General features: G+C 49.8%; 1 protein-coding gene across 3 annotated transcripts; it reads right to left on the bottom strand.

Moving 5' to 3' along the window:
- Positions 1-727: 727 nt before the first annotated feature.
- On the bottom strand, positions 728-13,975 carry Hoxc6 (homeobox C6). Of its 3 annotated transcripts, XM_021216737.2 has the most exons (3): positions 13,918-13,975; positions 2,627-2,972; positions 728-1,894 (listed from the first exon to the last, which is right to left on the bottom strand). In XM_021216737.2, the coding sequence occupies exons 2-3, from the start codon at positions 2,778-2,780 to the stop codon at positions 1,587-1,589; spliced, it is 462 nt and encodes a 153-aa protein (XP_021072396.1). In that variant the 5' UTR covers positions 2,781-2,972; positions 13,918-13,975; the 3' UTR covers positions 728-1,586. The 3 variants fall into 3 exon arrangements, with proteins under 3 accessions (XP_021072396.1, XP_021072394.1, XP_021072395.1); XM_021216735.2 differs by lacking the exon at positions 13,918-13,975 and having other exon boundaries at positions 728-1,918; positions 2,627-3,211; XM_021216736.2 differs by lacking the exon at positions 13,918-13,975 and having other exon boundaries at positions 2,627-3,211.
- Between the last annotated feature and the right edge of the window lie 500 nt (positions 13,976-14,475).

Here is a 14,475-nt window from a genome sequence, read left to right as displayed (position 1 = left end):
CCCTAGGCCCACTCGGGTTTCTATGTTGAGCCTTGGGGAAAGAAGGCTGGATCTGAAAAAGGGCTAGGGTCCTACTGTGCCCCTCATGCGCCAGGCTTGAGGAGGCAGGAACCAAACAGGCTGGGTCTGTAAGGAAGAAGGACTTTTGTCTGGAGGGTCAGGAGTCCCAGAACAGGCCAGAACTGTTTCCAGTCTTTCTCTTTCCAGTCGTCCTTGGATTGCTCAGTCCCTGCGGACAGACTCCTGGGGTCCTTGGATTGCCAGGGAGCCTCAGTCAGGTTTCACAACAGCTGGCCTGGCGGGCTGGAGGCATGCTTGCTAGTCCTCCTTCTCCCCGTGCTGCTGGCAGTGTGTGGGAGCGACCCTAGTGCTCAGATCAGTCTCCTTTTCTTGCATTTTGGGCTCAGGGCTCAGAAGCCGAAGATCCCTGGCTGTTACAGGCAGGAAGAAAAGCCCGCGTGGGGCTTGGAGCCCAACCCGGCTCACTCAAGCTTCCCCGCCCCCAGCGAAAGTCCAGGCGGGCCCCTTTCCTCCTTTTCTTTTCCGGGGTGTGTGCTGCTCCGTGTAGGGAGGGTCCCAGAGGCCTCTCAGAACCCCATCTGGGTCAGGAGAACCCGGAGACAGAGGCTCAGCGCCTGGCTGCGGGGCAGGCGAGTGCGGAGGGCTGGGGGCTTTGCAAGCGGCAGGCCGGGTGAGAGCTCTGCTGGCAAGCCAGCAGGCGGGCGAAAGAGCAGACAGGCGGATTATAAACTTTTAAAAATAATATCAGTTTTATTAAATATTCGAGAACGGATCCAGAGGTCGGATTTATACAGGAGGATAACACGTAGGGGTTTATTTCTTTATTTATTTTCTCCTACTGGCTAAACAAACGTCATTCACTTTTTTTCTCTTTTTGTTATTTTCCCTCTTTTTTTAAATCCTTTTTTAAATGAGATCGGAACACTGACGGTGCTAAACATAAATATAAATACAGAGACCACAAATACAGCTAGAAATATTCACACAGAAACGGTCACAGTTCGAAATATGCCATAATGACCCCCAGGAATCTTTAAATACAATTTGCCTGGACTAGGCATTTGCTGGGGCAGAGGGACCGGGCAGGGACTGGGGAGAGGCCCTGGGGGTTGTTGCGGGGCCAAGGCGCGCCCTCCCGAGGCCTCCTGCCCTCCGGCTGTCAGGCCCGGCCCTGAGGCCCCGGAGTGGAGGCCCCAGGCCCTGGAGCCAGCTCACTTGGCCGGAGGGCGGGGATGAAGGGCGTCGGGAGTGGGGAGGGAGCCTAGGGCTCACTTGGAGAGACATCTGTGGAGTCTGAAGCGAGGTTCAGGTCTCCTAGGCCTAGGCGAGGGAAGGGGCCTGCAGACAAGCCAGGAAGAAGCTAGCGAGGGAGCTAGAGGAAGAGACGAGTGAAGAGTTGTGCAGTGAGGGAGGGGGTCCAAAGCTGACTTTTAGGTCCACTTCTGACTCCCTGTTTTGTTTTAGGAAGTCACAACACATCATTGTGCCAGAGATAAATACAGAGTGTGTGATTCGGGGAGCTGGGATGAGCAAGGGAGAAGAGAGGGGTGCAAGGGCAGTCCTGGTCACTCTTTCTGCTTCTCTTCTTCTGTCTCTTCTCGCTTTTCCTCTTTTCCTCCCAGGCTGTCGGCGGTTGCCCCTCCGCCACCCCCTGAGAGTGTGGACGTGAGATTAGATTCTTTTTTCCACTTCATGCGGCGGTTCTGGAACCAGATTTTGATCTGTCGCTCGGTCAGGCACAGAGCATTGGCGATCTCGATGCGCCGGCGCCGAGTTAGGTAGCGGTTGAAGTGAAATTCCTTCTCCAGTTCCAGGGTCTGGTACCGAGAGTAGATCTGGCGGCCGCGCCTCCGGTCCGCTCCGTAACCGACCCCTAGAGATCCAGGCACAAAACACACTAAAAACAATCAGCAAGGCGTCCTCTGCAGACATTTTCGTCTAGCAAAGTCCAGACCCTCTCAACTTGGCCCACAGCTCGCAGCCCCTTCGGGCTTTAGCCTTCTCCCTTTTGCTCTGCCCCACCCCCACTGGGGGGACAGCCAGAACCCCAACTTCATTCAGTTCTCCCACGAGGTGGGAGAAGTATGTCCCAAAGAAAGCAGGGGGGCGGGGCAAAAACAGGCAGAAAGCTGGCTATCTAAAAGCTGATTTTTTTTTTTTTAAAAAGTACCAACTACTGGGGATAAGGACCCCATCTCTCAAGGATTGGGCTCCCCCACCTTCCCCAACACTCTAGATCCCTGGAAAGTTCTCCCCACTTCTTTGCCCTCTCCTAACTCCCTCCCTTTTCTCCGGCCTAACTAGACTTTGGGGGGCTCCTCCACCTTCTGTCCCCTCCCCTCATTCCCTGCCCTGTTCCTACCCCCTCAGCTCCTCTTGGAGCCCTCCAATCCGTCAGGGACCGAGGGGGCCAGGCCCCTGCGAGCCAGCGCGGGAGGCGAGCAGAGGGGGCTGAAGAGGGGGCCCTGTCTCGGTGTCGGCGAGGAGACGAGCGTGATTGTTTTTATGGGGCCATAAAAAACTCTCTCCGCCCGTTCTTCTAGGGAAGCCGGTCATAAAGCCAGTTCAGTTTATTTAATTTATATCTCGGAGCTGTAAAACTCACCACTGTGCGAATTCATTCGCTGCATCCAGGGGTAAATCTGGATACTGGCTTTCTGGTCCTGGGGCGCAGTCCTGCCCTGCTCAGAACTAAAATCCTGAGCGATTGAGGTCTGTGTGTTATGTCCTAAGGTGTTTTGTCTGCAGTTTGAGAGCATGTCTTTCTCCTGGTAAAAGGAATTAGATCCATAGTCATACGGCCCCCGGCTGGAACTGAACACGACATTCTCCTGTGGCGAATAAAAGGGAGTCGAGTAGATCCGGTTCTGAGCTACGGCTGCTCCATAGGTCGAGAAATGCCTCACTGGATCATAGGCGGTGGAATTGAGGGCGACGTTGGGGAGGACGTCCTGGCCCCCGGCGAGGTGGCAGGATAAGGAAGGGTTAGTGAAGTAGGAATTCATCCCTTTGCCTTTACCTGGTCGGGCTATGATTTCTTTAATATTTATTTCTGTCTCCAGTTTGTACTCGGAACTAGATGGTTATAGGGACGGCTCCAATCCAGGACAGACAAAATGACAAAGTCAGCTGACCCCCTTCCAGCCAATCGCAAGCCAGATGTCAAGAAAGGGGAAAAAAATCGCTTCTGCTTCTGTTGATTCCCTAGTTGAGACTAAGTATGTGCTTTGAAAGTAAGACTTGGATTTCTTTTAAGAATATATGTGTATATATATATATATATATATATATATATATATATATATATATATGTATATGAGCAGGGCCTTGTTCCCAGCGGAAGGAAAGGTCTAGTCCCAGGAAATCTCTCCACCCCAGCTAACTTTGCTGTGCTGTGGCCAACCGCAGGGCAGAGTGATCCTTGTTTTCAGACCCATTTCATCTATTGTATCTAAAATTAAATTCTGGATGCTTCATTTGAGAAGATCCTTCCCACTAGGAAGAGGTTCCCAGAAATTCTAGAAGATATTCTGGGCTTGACACTCATGAAGCGAGTCCCCATCACTAGACAGCATGTTTTTTCCAATAATATTTTTAAAAAAGCAAAAGGAAAAGGAAATTTCCCAAAACATGGTGCATAGAGGAAGGCAGCCAGCGTAGCAAAGAATCTTGGGTGGGAGACAAACAGATCTACAAGGTGTGGAGGAGACTGCAGGGTACAGTGAGGATCCTGAAGTGTGCATCTTCTCTCTTTTGCCTCCTAACCTTGTGCTCCTCCCCAGGACCTACCGTTTGGGGAAACTCTTGTAATATTTTTACTTCAAAGAAAACATTATAATAATACACACACACACACACACACAGAGAGAGAGAGAGAGAGAGAGAGAGAGAGAGAGAGAGAGAGAGACTGAGATTCTTTCTAAAGACATCAACTCTTGTTTGTGTTGGTGAGAATTTATGATTTGAAACCAGCTCAGGCCAGGCCAGTGGTATAATTCACGTAGGATGCATCCTGAAAGAGGAAATTTGGTGGTACTCCAATGAATAGATACCTCCCAACACACTCAATCTCCAGTTCAGGTCAGAAGACCCTATCTGCTCTGGATTCACTGTCCTGCCAAAGGAGGTGCCTCTGGACCTGAGCTGTAAGGCTGGAAGACCCCAGGAAAGATATTCCTGGGGATCGCTTGGTCTCTTGCCTCAGCCCATCACCCCTGGAGTCTCCATTACCTCCATTTTCTCCCCCACCTCGAGGTTGACAAAAGGGAGGAGGGGATTAGGAAATAGCAGTTTTGTAGATGCTTCAGCGACAGAGAGAGAGAGAGAGAGAGAGAGAGAGAGAGAGAGAGAGAGAGAGCGCTGCAGTGAGTGAACAGCAGAAGGTGTGCAGCTGGGGTTTCCCTCTGATTAATCCAAGCAGAATTTGATATCGACATAGACTGGAAATGCTTGGAGCTGACAAAGAGAAGATGGTGAGGTACACGCAGGAAGCAGTGAAAGCTCATATTTTCCCCTCACTAATTTTTTTTTTTGAGACTGACTATAACAAGAACCCGGATGTCGCAGCGTTTTTATGATCTTTCCCTTCTGTGTAACAAAGCGGAGTAATCAATGGGTAGCAATAAAGCCATAAACGGGACTATGCTGGGAAAAAAACTCGTTTATTCATCTTCTGTAACGTTAAGGTTTCCCTGGAGTGTCACTAGGGGGTGGGGTGGGGGGGATAAAGTTTCGAACCCAAAAGCAGACAGTGTGTAGGAGCTAGTGCAGACAAAATGTTAGTTAATACATGAACCTCTTTAGGGGGTTGAGGAGTCTTCCTGCCAGACAAGTTGTGTTGGCTTTTAAAAATCCAGTTCCTGCCTTTGAAAAGGAGGAAAATTGATTGGAATTTAGAGGTGTAGAAGAAAGATCCCTGTAATTATTGAAGCTTGTACCCTTTGACTACACTATTTTCTTTCCAAGATGAAGAGGATAGAGGAGAAGTTTTCTAATAAGAGAGAGATTTTAAAAAGTTAATCTCATCTTGGGGGGGGGTAACATAGCAGTTATCCCTAAACACAACAGTAGTGTATTGCTTTTTGCTTTCCAATCCAACTGTGCTCAAATTCTGGCATGCCTGGGCAGAGGTTTCCAACAGCTGGCTGGGGCTCCAGTCCCCCTACAGGGCAAGAGGTAGGAGGAGAAAAAACTGAGGGTGGTTATCCTGGGCTGAGCTAGGGAACAAGTCAGTGCTCCCCTGGACACCAGTAACCTCTTTCAAAGTTCCCAGCCTCCTGTCTGCCCTGAGGGTAGCAGTGTAGCATGTAGAAGCCATGGCAAGAAAGAGTAAATTCCCCTCCTATTTCAGAGCGAGATTGCTAGAGGGATAAATCATGTCAGTGGTACTTCCTTCAAGATATTAAATTGTTGCAATGTAAAACAAATTGAATGATGGAAGATAGGATGTCTTAATGAAGTTTTGCCTTCCATGGGTGTGGATTCTTTTGTATACTTAAAAAAAAATTTTCTTTTATGGATGTGTGGGGGAGGGAGGGATGAAGGGGTTTTGGGGGAGTCATGTGCTACAGCCCCTTAGTAAGGGTGCCTGAGTTTCCTGGAGCCCTTCCCTCTAGGGATTAAAGGGGCCCCAAAGTTGGGGAGATTCTCTTTTGGGGCCTAAAGGTGGTGTGCTCAGGGGTGGGCGACCTGAGGAGCAGAATATAAGTCTCAGGCCCCGGAAAAGTTAAGTGTTTTATTACGTTCCTAAACAGAGGGCAGATCCTGAAAGGTCTCACCGATTTATAATGAACAGAAACCAGCTGCTGGGGAAAAGGCAGATATGCTGGAAGGGGGAGACCAGGGGAAGCAGAAATACAAATATCTTCCCTCCATCTAAGGACGTTAGGGGAGGTTAACTTTCACTATACTCTCCTGCACCCCTTTCTATTCCTAAAGGGAGAAAGTCCATTTCCTTTAGTTAGACCTTTAACTATGCAGTTGAAATTTACTGAGGTGATTCGTTCCACAGGGGAGGGGGGGAGCAGGTCAGATGAGTTGGATCTTTCCTCCTTGGGACAATATTTTTTTTCCTTTTCCCATTTTGTGCTCTCTCTTCCCTTGGCAAAAGATTGGCTGTCTGTGGGGGAGGGGCTGGAACTTGGATTTTTCTAAATATATTTATATTTTCCTGTTAAATTTGTCTGAAAACAATTATGGAAGCTCATCAGCAGAAGCAAGAACAGATGTTTTATTAAAACTGCAGTGCAGCTCTGTAAATATGCACAAGTCTTGGGAAGGAGGGAGGCTCCCGGTCTTTGTTTCCATCAAAACAAGCCTAGAGAAATCAGGGAAGCCCCCCCCACACACACACACCCCCATCGGGCCTGCCAATCTATGCAAAGCCCTGGGCCTTAGACCTTCTGAATTAGGCATTCAGAGGGGACTTGGTGTCAAGAGCAGATTTTCACTTTGGGAGCTGTAATTACTGGATTCAAAAACAGAATATAAAAACTCAGAAAAAGAATAAAGCGGGAAAGTTGCCACTGGCCTCTCCAGCCTCCCCTCCACTCCCCAATCCAAAACACATGCCTTCCAGGAGCACTAATTATAGGAGAGGAATTTACTGCCTGCTTTTTGGGCCTGAGTGGGTGTAGTCACTGGCCTGGAGGCTAAGGGCTGCACCCGAGCTTGGACTCTTAGGGGTTTCCCCCCCTATTTCAGTCCTGCCAGATCTAAGTCAGGGGAAGGCTGGGAGGTCTTTACCGTTCTGAACTGGAAAAAGGATGAGGGGAGAGTGGACTTCAGCTTCTAGGATGGCCATGGACGGGCTTCACCTTGCCTGCCTTTGCCTTCTTCTCTGCTCTGGCAAATAAAGTAATTTTGTATGTACAGATGTCTGAAGTGAGCCTGGTGAGATCTGAAAAATATATATATATACTTCGCAGAAGATCCTTCTTTGTGTTCCACGAGTCTCTCTCCCTAGATCCCCCCCACACACACACACCTCTGCGAAGATGTTTGTGGCTGACTAAGGCACAGATGCACTATTCCATTCCTGGCCGGCAACGCCAACTACAGCTCGGCGCTTCCCTAGGCTGTGCACTCACTCCAACGCTGGAGCCCGAGCCGCTGGACTCTAAGCTCCCTCGACTGCCTGGGCTCTTGGCTGCCTAAAAGCCACGCAGCTGTGGGACCCTGCCCTTCCACCATCTCCAGTTCTTGATTTCCAGAGATACTGAACGGTTATCCCGTCCCTTCGACTCCTTTTGTGCCACTGGGCGAGAGCTGAAATCCCTCTTACGGAGAAAGCTGAGTTCAATAATTACTCAGTTCACCTCACAATCGCACTATTTGGTTAAGGCTTTGCTGTTCTAGAGTTCAGCTAAGCTCTACTGGCTTATGGCTAAAAATTTTTAAAAGCTTTGATAAAAATCTCACAAAACCCCTATTTTAAATGTCTGGTGTTTTGTGAACAAACCCCTTTGATCTCCGTGGACCTCTGAGGGAAAGAATTACAAAGAGAGTGGCGAGTGACGCAGGCCAAAGAACCTGAACACAAGGTTTGGTCTGCTTGGGAATGCTAAAGCACAGCTTACCCAAAGGGCTCCCAGATTTTCTGAGATGTGGTAGGGAAAGATTTCCTAACTCATACATTTTCCTCAATACATACAATGCATTCCAAAAAAGGAACACTCATTTCAAAAGTCAAAGCTTAAAGACACTGGAAGAAAAGTGAAATTTGACAGATCCATTTATGGGTGCTGATATTTAGTGACAAGGCTGAAGCTGACCAGTTGAAGGGAGTTGGGGGTCTGTAAGGAAGGAGGGAAGGGCCAGATGGGGCATGTTCAACAGCTGAGATTTGGTCCAAATAGCTCTCAGACCTGTGCTGCGATTTCTTCTTTTGAGCTAAGAAGTTACAAAGTGGAGTTGATGTGGCTTTTGCACTTTAGCATTGGAGAAAAGTATACAGAGCAGCTCTGATGGCTTTCTCCCCTTCCTCTGTTTTTGTGAATCTCTGCCTGACCTTTCCTAACTGACATTTTGGTTACTGCTATTACTATCCACAGACAGGAACCCCCAGCTTTGCATGTCTGGCTTCTCCGAATCTGCCTAAAAGTTCAAAAGTAAAATAGGTTTCCATCAAACTTTGCCCTGAAACCCCTTCAGGCTTCATCTGGAAAAAAAAAATTCTGGCTTTTGCAGACCAGGCCCTCAAGCCTCCCTTCCACCTTGATGTCAAAGCAGCAGAAATATCAGCTGAGGAGGGGGCTTGTGGAGAGCATCTCATTCCCACTGAAAATGGAGAGTTTGGCTGCCTTAGGACATTTCAGGAGGGCAAAGCAGATGGCCCTAGTTGGTCTGGAGGTAAAAATCAAGACACAGAATATTTAGGGTACTTTGCATTGCCAAAACAGGACCTCCAGAGACTGTCAAGTTACAAAGGAGGGTAAGGGGGTGGGTGTGAAATGTGCTGTTCTATGCTAGTCCAAAGGAGGCCCCAGCTTTCTGTTTTCTCCTCTGCTTCTGAACATACACCATTACTTGGGAGCATTTTGGAGGTTAATGAAAATTTAAAATTGGAGACCTTGGGCGTTTATGACATCACAGTAAGTTGTCATATGAAAACTGTGAAAGCCATAAAAGTATATCAAGAGTTGTACATATGAATACCAAGCCTCCTCTAACCCCACCCCCATCTTCTCCTGGTCTAACTTCTCCCACTTTGAAATAAAATGTTATTATATTCTGGAACAATAAGCCTACAGTGAAACATCATTGTCAATTCTTTATAAATAACTTTATCCTTTATTGTCAGTAGCTCTGAAAGAACCATTTAATTCATACTGGTGAAATAGGAAGACGGGGAGAGGAGAATTAATTTCAGAAACAAGAATATTACTTACTGCAATGATACTATTTTAGATTTGATAGCCAGGAGCAAAATTAAAGGCAAACATTGCCCTCTCTGACTCTACACCTGGCGGAATTGGGGATTTATAGGAACCTTACAGGATGGGTAATTTAATTTTGTAGGATTTTCTTAAATCCACTGCTATTTTGGGGGGCTGAAAAGATAAAGGAGGGTAAAGTGGTATGTTTTATCTAGTTTTATGAGTTCACCAACATTACCCTGACAGAAAACCCAACCACCTATGTCTGAGAGAAGCTCAGGAAGAAAGGAGTGGAGGAGCCAGGAGGAGGAAGAGGAGGAGGTAAATGACACTGAAATGTTCTCAGGGTCTGCGGGCCTCCTTACCCAACTGGTTACCAAGGCAAAGGAAGAAAAGCTGTAGAAAAGAGAGGGGGGGTTGGAAGTCTCTCCAACACTAGAACACCCGGAGGTTTATGGTGTCTTCATAATTCCCTCATCCCATAAACATCGGCCCTACTTTAAGACAATTTCTACTTCCTCCCCTCAGAAAGGGAAAATGAGGAAGCCCTTGAGGGCAGGAGGTAAGGGTGCCCAAGGGCAGGAGGTAAGGGTGCCCAAAGGGGGGGGGGCTTGAGAGAGCCCTGCACTTTGTTCTACCGAGAGCGAGCGCGAGCAAGCGAATTTGCTGGTTTGTCGAGTTTCTGACGCAGGGTGGCGGCAGACAAAACAAGTAAACAACGCACAGACACAATAAACAGGGGCGTCTGATAGCGCCCACTGTGGCAGAGGACATGGGCTGCTTGAAAGACAGGATCCTGGGATAATGTTACCCCCCCCCCAAGTCGATATAGTTAGAGCAGGAAGGCCTGAGTGATTCTGTCACACCCTCTGTCGCTGGGGGAGAAAGGCTGTGAGTCCCCTGGAACCACAAGTCTGGGCAAGAAAAAGTCTTGGGAGCAGCACAAAACCTCATCCAGTGCTCCTCTTGTCCACGCTGTCAGCTATGGGGCTTTCCACGGACATTTTATGCCCTCTCAGCTCTGTCTTTCCGTGGCTCCAGAAAAGCTGCACAAGGAGGCCAGCTAATTCCCATCCAAGGCCCATACTCAGGGCTCCAGGCCCACAGGCCAAAGGGCCCAGCTTGCATTCTAGAGGGGCCTCCACCAGCCCTCTCTTAGTGGGCCTCACATTGGTTCAGGTCACTGACACGATTAAAAGGCACCCCCATCAGCCTCCAGATCTGAGTATTTATAGGACCTTCCAGAACTCCTAATATGCCTTTTCAGACAAGCAAATCTAGGGTGAGATAATGAGCTAGGGAGGCAAAAGGAAGGAGAGTTACTCACAAGTCATCCTTGCCTCTTTAAGCACCTTGCCCCGCAGCCACCTAGATCCCTGCTCAGAAATCATCTTAGCCACTACAATCCCTTTGCCATCCACATGGAGGCTTCCAGCCACCAGGGCTCAGTCCTGGTGATTCAGAACGGCTTTTAGACTCACAACAACCATGAAAGAACCCACAGACTTTGTTTTCAAGATGACTGGGGTTCTCTTTGGAAGAGAGCCTGTGAGTTGGCAGACTTCATAGGAAGGTGAGGAGAGCCCCGGCCAAAGGGTGTAGTATGTCTCAGGCAAAAGCCATGAGCCCAAAGCCTGTGGCTTCTTTGGATTTTTGGAAGCTACATACTCCAGTTCCAGCACACACATTTCCACAGAGATGCACAGAGGGCCTTCTCCTCCAGCCCATCGCTCCCCTAGCCCGCTCTCAGCCAGTGAAGGCTAACAAAATTTCGCATGCACATAAAACGGTGTTTATCGAATATAGCCATGGTAGTAAACATTTAACCATGAGGAAATATGAGTCTCTCTATATTTCTCCCTGCCTCTGAATCTGTATATTTGAGACTGTATATAACAAATACATAATTCCACCAAGCCTGGTTTCAGAACACAACAGTCAGCCCAACAAGGTTGTCTTTTCCAAACCAAGGTCAAATTCTGTAGGGATCACAGCTGTCAGACAAGAGGCAAGAAGAGAAAGGGTTTATTCTGCCCATTTCTCCTAGGAACCTGGCTGAAATACAAAGGATGGCAGAGCTTACAAAACCTCTTAAGAGGTAGGTCTGAGGGTGTCCAAAAAGTGAGCTCAGAGGGAGTGCTCCTGAGTTTCAGGCTCTAGTGAGGTTGCCAAGCCTTGGTCCATAGAACCCAGTGGCCACCTAGGTAGGCCTCAGCATTGAGTGTGCAGAGCCCTTTAGCAAAATTCTATTTTTGGCCTCACTGGCTATTATTAGATAATCAGAAGAGCTCTTCTGCAGTGAGGAACCACATCCACACAGAATTTGGCCTGCAAGAAGGCTGAGGATTGCCACTGATGGACCCTCTTGGGCTTCTTTTGGAGCACCAGAAGGAGAAAGAATCTAGGAGGCAGGAAAGTGAAAGTAACTGGGCAAGCAGAGGACTCCAAGGCCAGACCGGAAAACTGGAAAACTAGGGCCAGTCACTCGCGATTTTTTTTTTTTTTTTTTTTTTTTTGCTTCTAGGCTTGCAAAAAGGAGTCTAGGGGTGAAGGGTACAGGGTAAAGTTGGGAGGGGGAGAGTAGCGACTGCAGTATTGTAGCCAAGAAGGAACAGGAAATCAATAAAAATATAAAGACACCTCAAGCTGGTGTTTTTGACGGGTACTCTGGCACCCTTGCACCTCGATATGGCTATTAGCACATCCAGCTAGATCCCCTGTAGGCCTAGAGAGATACCCCCATCCTAGCCCAGGCCCGCCCCTTGGATGGGAGGGGGCCTCTAACATCCCAGGTGAATCCACACTAGTCTGAACAGCCTTCTCCAAAAATGGTTTTCTTTTGGGGTGGAACAAAGGAGATTTGTGTCCCCCAAACATCTCCTCCCACTTCATTGCGGCCATCTGCAGGGACAGGGTCCGACAAAATACAGGCTGAAGAAAGAAATAGCGGCCTCACCGATCGGCGGTTCCCACAGTACGCCAGGAGAAGGCTCCGGTTCGGGCCTCCAGGGCCCCTCCACTGTCTCAGAGTATTCCCCTGGCCCTTTTCAGGTCCCACAGACCCCAGTCCTGGTCAGCCACAGCCTGGTTCCCCCAGGCATCCGCCTGGGGGCCAGGCTCGGGCGGCGGGAGATTGCGCGGCAGCCGGAGCAGGCGGCAGGCTGGGCCCATTTGGGGAGAGCCAAGCGCTTTTCTTGGTCGTAAACAAGGAACGTGAAATTAGCCCCTCCGCAGACGCCTCTGCCTACACACCAGTCCTATTGGGGGGTGGGGTGGGAAAGGGGAGAGAAAATGCCATTTCTTTCCCCGAGAGAATACCTCAGAGACCTTTATGTCGACTGCAAAAGGGGAATTTTGGGGGGGCTGGAGAAGGGAAGGTTGTTGTGGGGGGATGGGAGGGAGGATTCACCATAGGCTCAGGCTCAAAGGGTTTGATTTGAATGAAATCAAACTGTATTTTTTTTTTAACAATTTCATAAAAACGGGTTCTCTAACCACTGTGTCCCCCCCCCCAGGCGATAGGCCCGGGTTTAAACAGGAAATCCAGCTATCCCCTCCCCCACACTGCTGCGCGAAGACTTTCAGACGAGCTTCTGGGAGAAGATGGGGGTGGGGGGTGAGATTGACGCAGACTGAAGGTGTGAGTCTGTCTCCTAGTGTCTGGGCCCTCGCCAGGAACAAGCCGCCCTCCCAGCTCTAAGGGGTGTCTGTTTGGGTGTGTAAGCATTCTGTGTGCACGCCGCTCCTTATAAACACAATCTTTCACTAACAGGGTCGTCTCAGACCCAAGCCTGGAAGCAGGGCGGGGTCATATATCAAACTGCAACGCACGCAGTCAGGGCCACGTACATTTGGAAGAAATTAAGCTACTATGTTATGAAACCATATGTGTCAAGTTAAGATTATACAACACGTCATTAGCACCAATTATTAAGAAGATCCAGGACTCTACCCACCACCTTAGTCTGACGCCCTTACCGAAGGAAACTCACCCACCCCACCCATAAAGTGCTGGGGGGGGGGCTTGCAGCACCCTCGAGGTCCTGGGGGCACGGCCTGGTCTATCCCCGCCCAACTGGAGGCCTCTCTCATTCCCACTTCCACCGGGACAAGGCAGGTCTTAATTTAGAGCAGTCCTGCAAGGCGCAGAAGGAAGTTGGAGTGGCATCCCGAGTGGAGTGGCCGCAAGTGGGGGTAGGGGGCGCCGAGCCCACAAGGGGGGTAAACATTTAGGCCGCTTTTCTCCGAGCACAAGATGGCTTTTGAGCTCTGCATCCCCACCCCCAACTCCTTCCACCCGCAGCGTAGGGCGCCTCCCACCCTCCTATGCGCCAGGGTGGGGGCGGGAGCAGGGGTGGGCAGACTCTCTCCCCTTGGCTGACGCGCACCAGCCACCAGCCTCCCCCCTAATTGCCAATTAACAGGCTCCGCCGCCCGCCTAGCAGCGCCCGCTTCCTGCTCCGCGGCCCGGCCCTGGGCTCACACTGCGCATGTGTGAGGCCTGGCTTCTAGCTCTCCGAGAAGGAGGGGGCTGCCGGACAGAGGGGGGGGGGGTTTGGAAAGTTTGTTTGGGGGTTGCGGAGCTGACGTTGCTTAGGGGGCAATGGGCCCGGACTACAGATTCTCTCTCCTGCCTTGAAGTTTGAGTTTTCAGGCCACCACGTCCCAGTTCCATCAGCCAAGAGTAGTCAACTAATAAGCAGGTCCAGACACTGTGGGCATCAGGCAGAGGGCCCCGCGCCCCAGACCAGGAACTTCCGCCCGGCGGGCCAAGGTTCTCCTGCCCAGGACCCCAACTTCGGCGCATAGCGACGTCAGGACAACACATTCTCCCCACTACCAGGATTTCAGCTTTAACCCCATCCTCCCATTTTACCTCCCCTTAATTACCCTTGCGCCCACCCTCTCACCAGCCCCCTCTCCTCTCTAACCAAGACAAGCCATTGCTGTCCTTATCTTGAAACCGCCACCCAGCTACGGACCATTAGTTACATATTTGAACCAATAAGGAAACACTTACCGGGCGCTGCTGTCACTCTCCCTCTCTCCCTCTCTCTCTCTGCCTCTCTCTCTCTCCCACTCTCTGTCTCTCTCGTCTTTGTCTCACTGCCTGTCTCTCTCTATCTCTGTCTCTGTCTCTCTCTGTTTCTGTCTGTCTCTCTGTCTGTCTCTCTATCTCTGTCTCTCTCGTCTTTGTCTCACTGCCTGTCTCTCTCTATCTCTGTCTCTGTCTCTCTCTGTTTCTGTCTGTCTCTCTGTCTGTCTCTCTATCTCTGTCTCTCTCGTCTTTCCTCATTCTGTGCCGTTGCCGAGCCTGTCTCAGCTCCACACACACACACATATACTTTATATAAATTTAAAAATAAATAAAAAGTCTTGATTTTTAAAAAAGCCAAATAAAATTAAGGAGAGTTGCAGGGAAGGGGCGGGAGGGAGAATCTGGGAGAGGGGAGGGGTGGAGGCATCTGCAGCTCCAGATCTCAGCCCCCACACCCGCGAACCTCTTGCCCCTTGGGGGCCAGAGGGTCGGGTACAGGGAGAGAGAGGTGCTCTCAACTTCTGCCTCTCCCCTCCCACC

The sequence above is a fragment of the Mus pahari genome, chromosome 17, assembly GCF_900095145.1.
Source record: "Mus pahari chromosome 17, PAHARI_EIJ_v1.1, whole genome shotgun sequence".
Taxonomy (NCBI): domain Eukaryota; kingdom Metazoa; phylum Chordata; class Mammalia; order Rodentia; family Muridae; genus Mus; species Mus pahari.
Note: the sequence above shows the minus strand (reverse complement) of the source record. Positions and strands in the feature narration are given on the sequence as shown.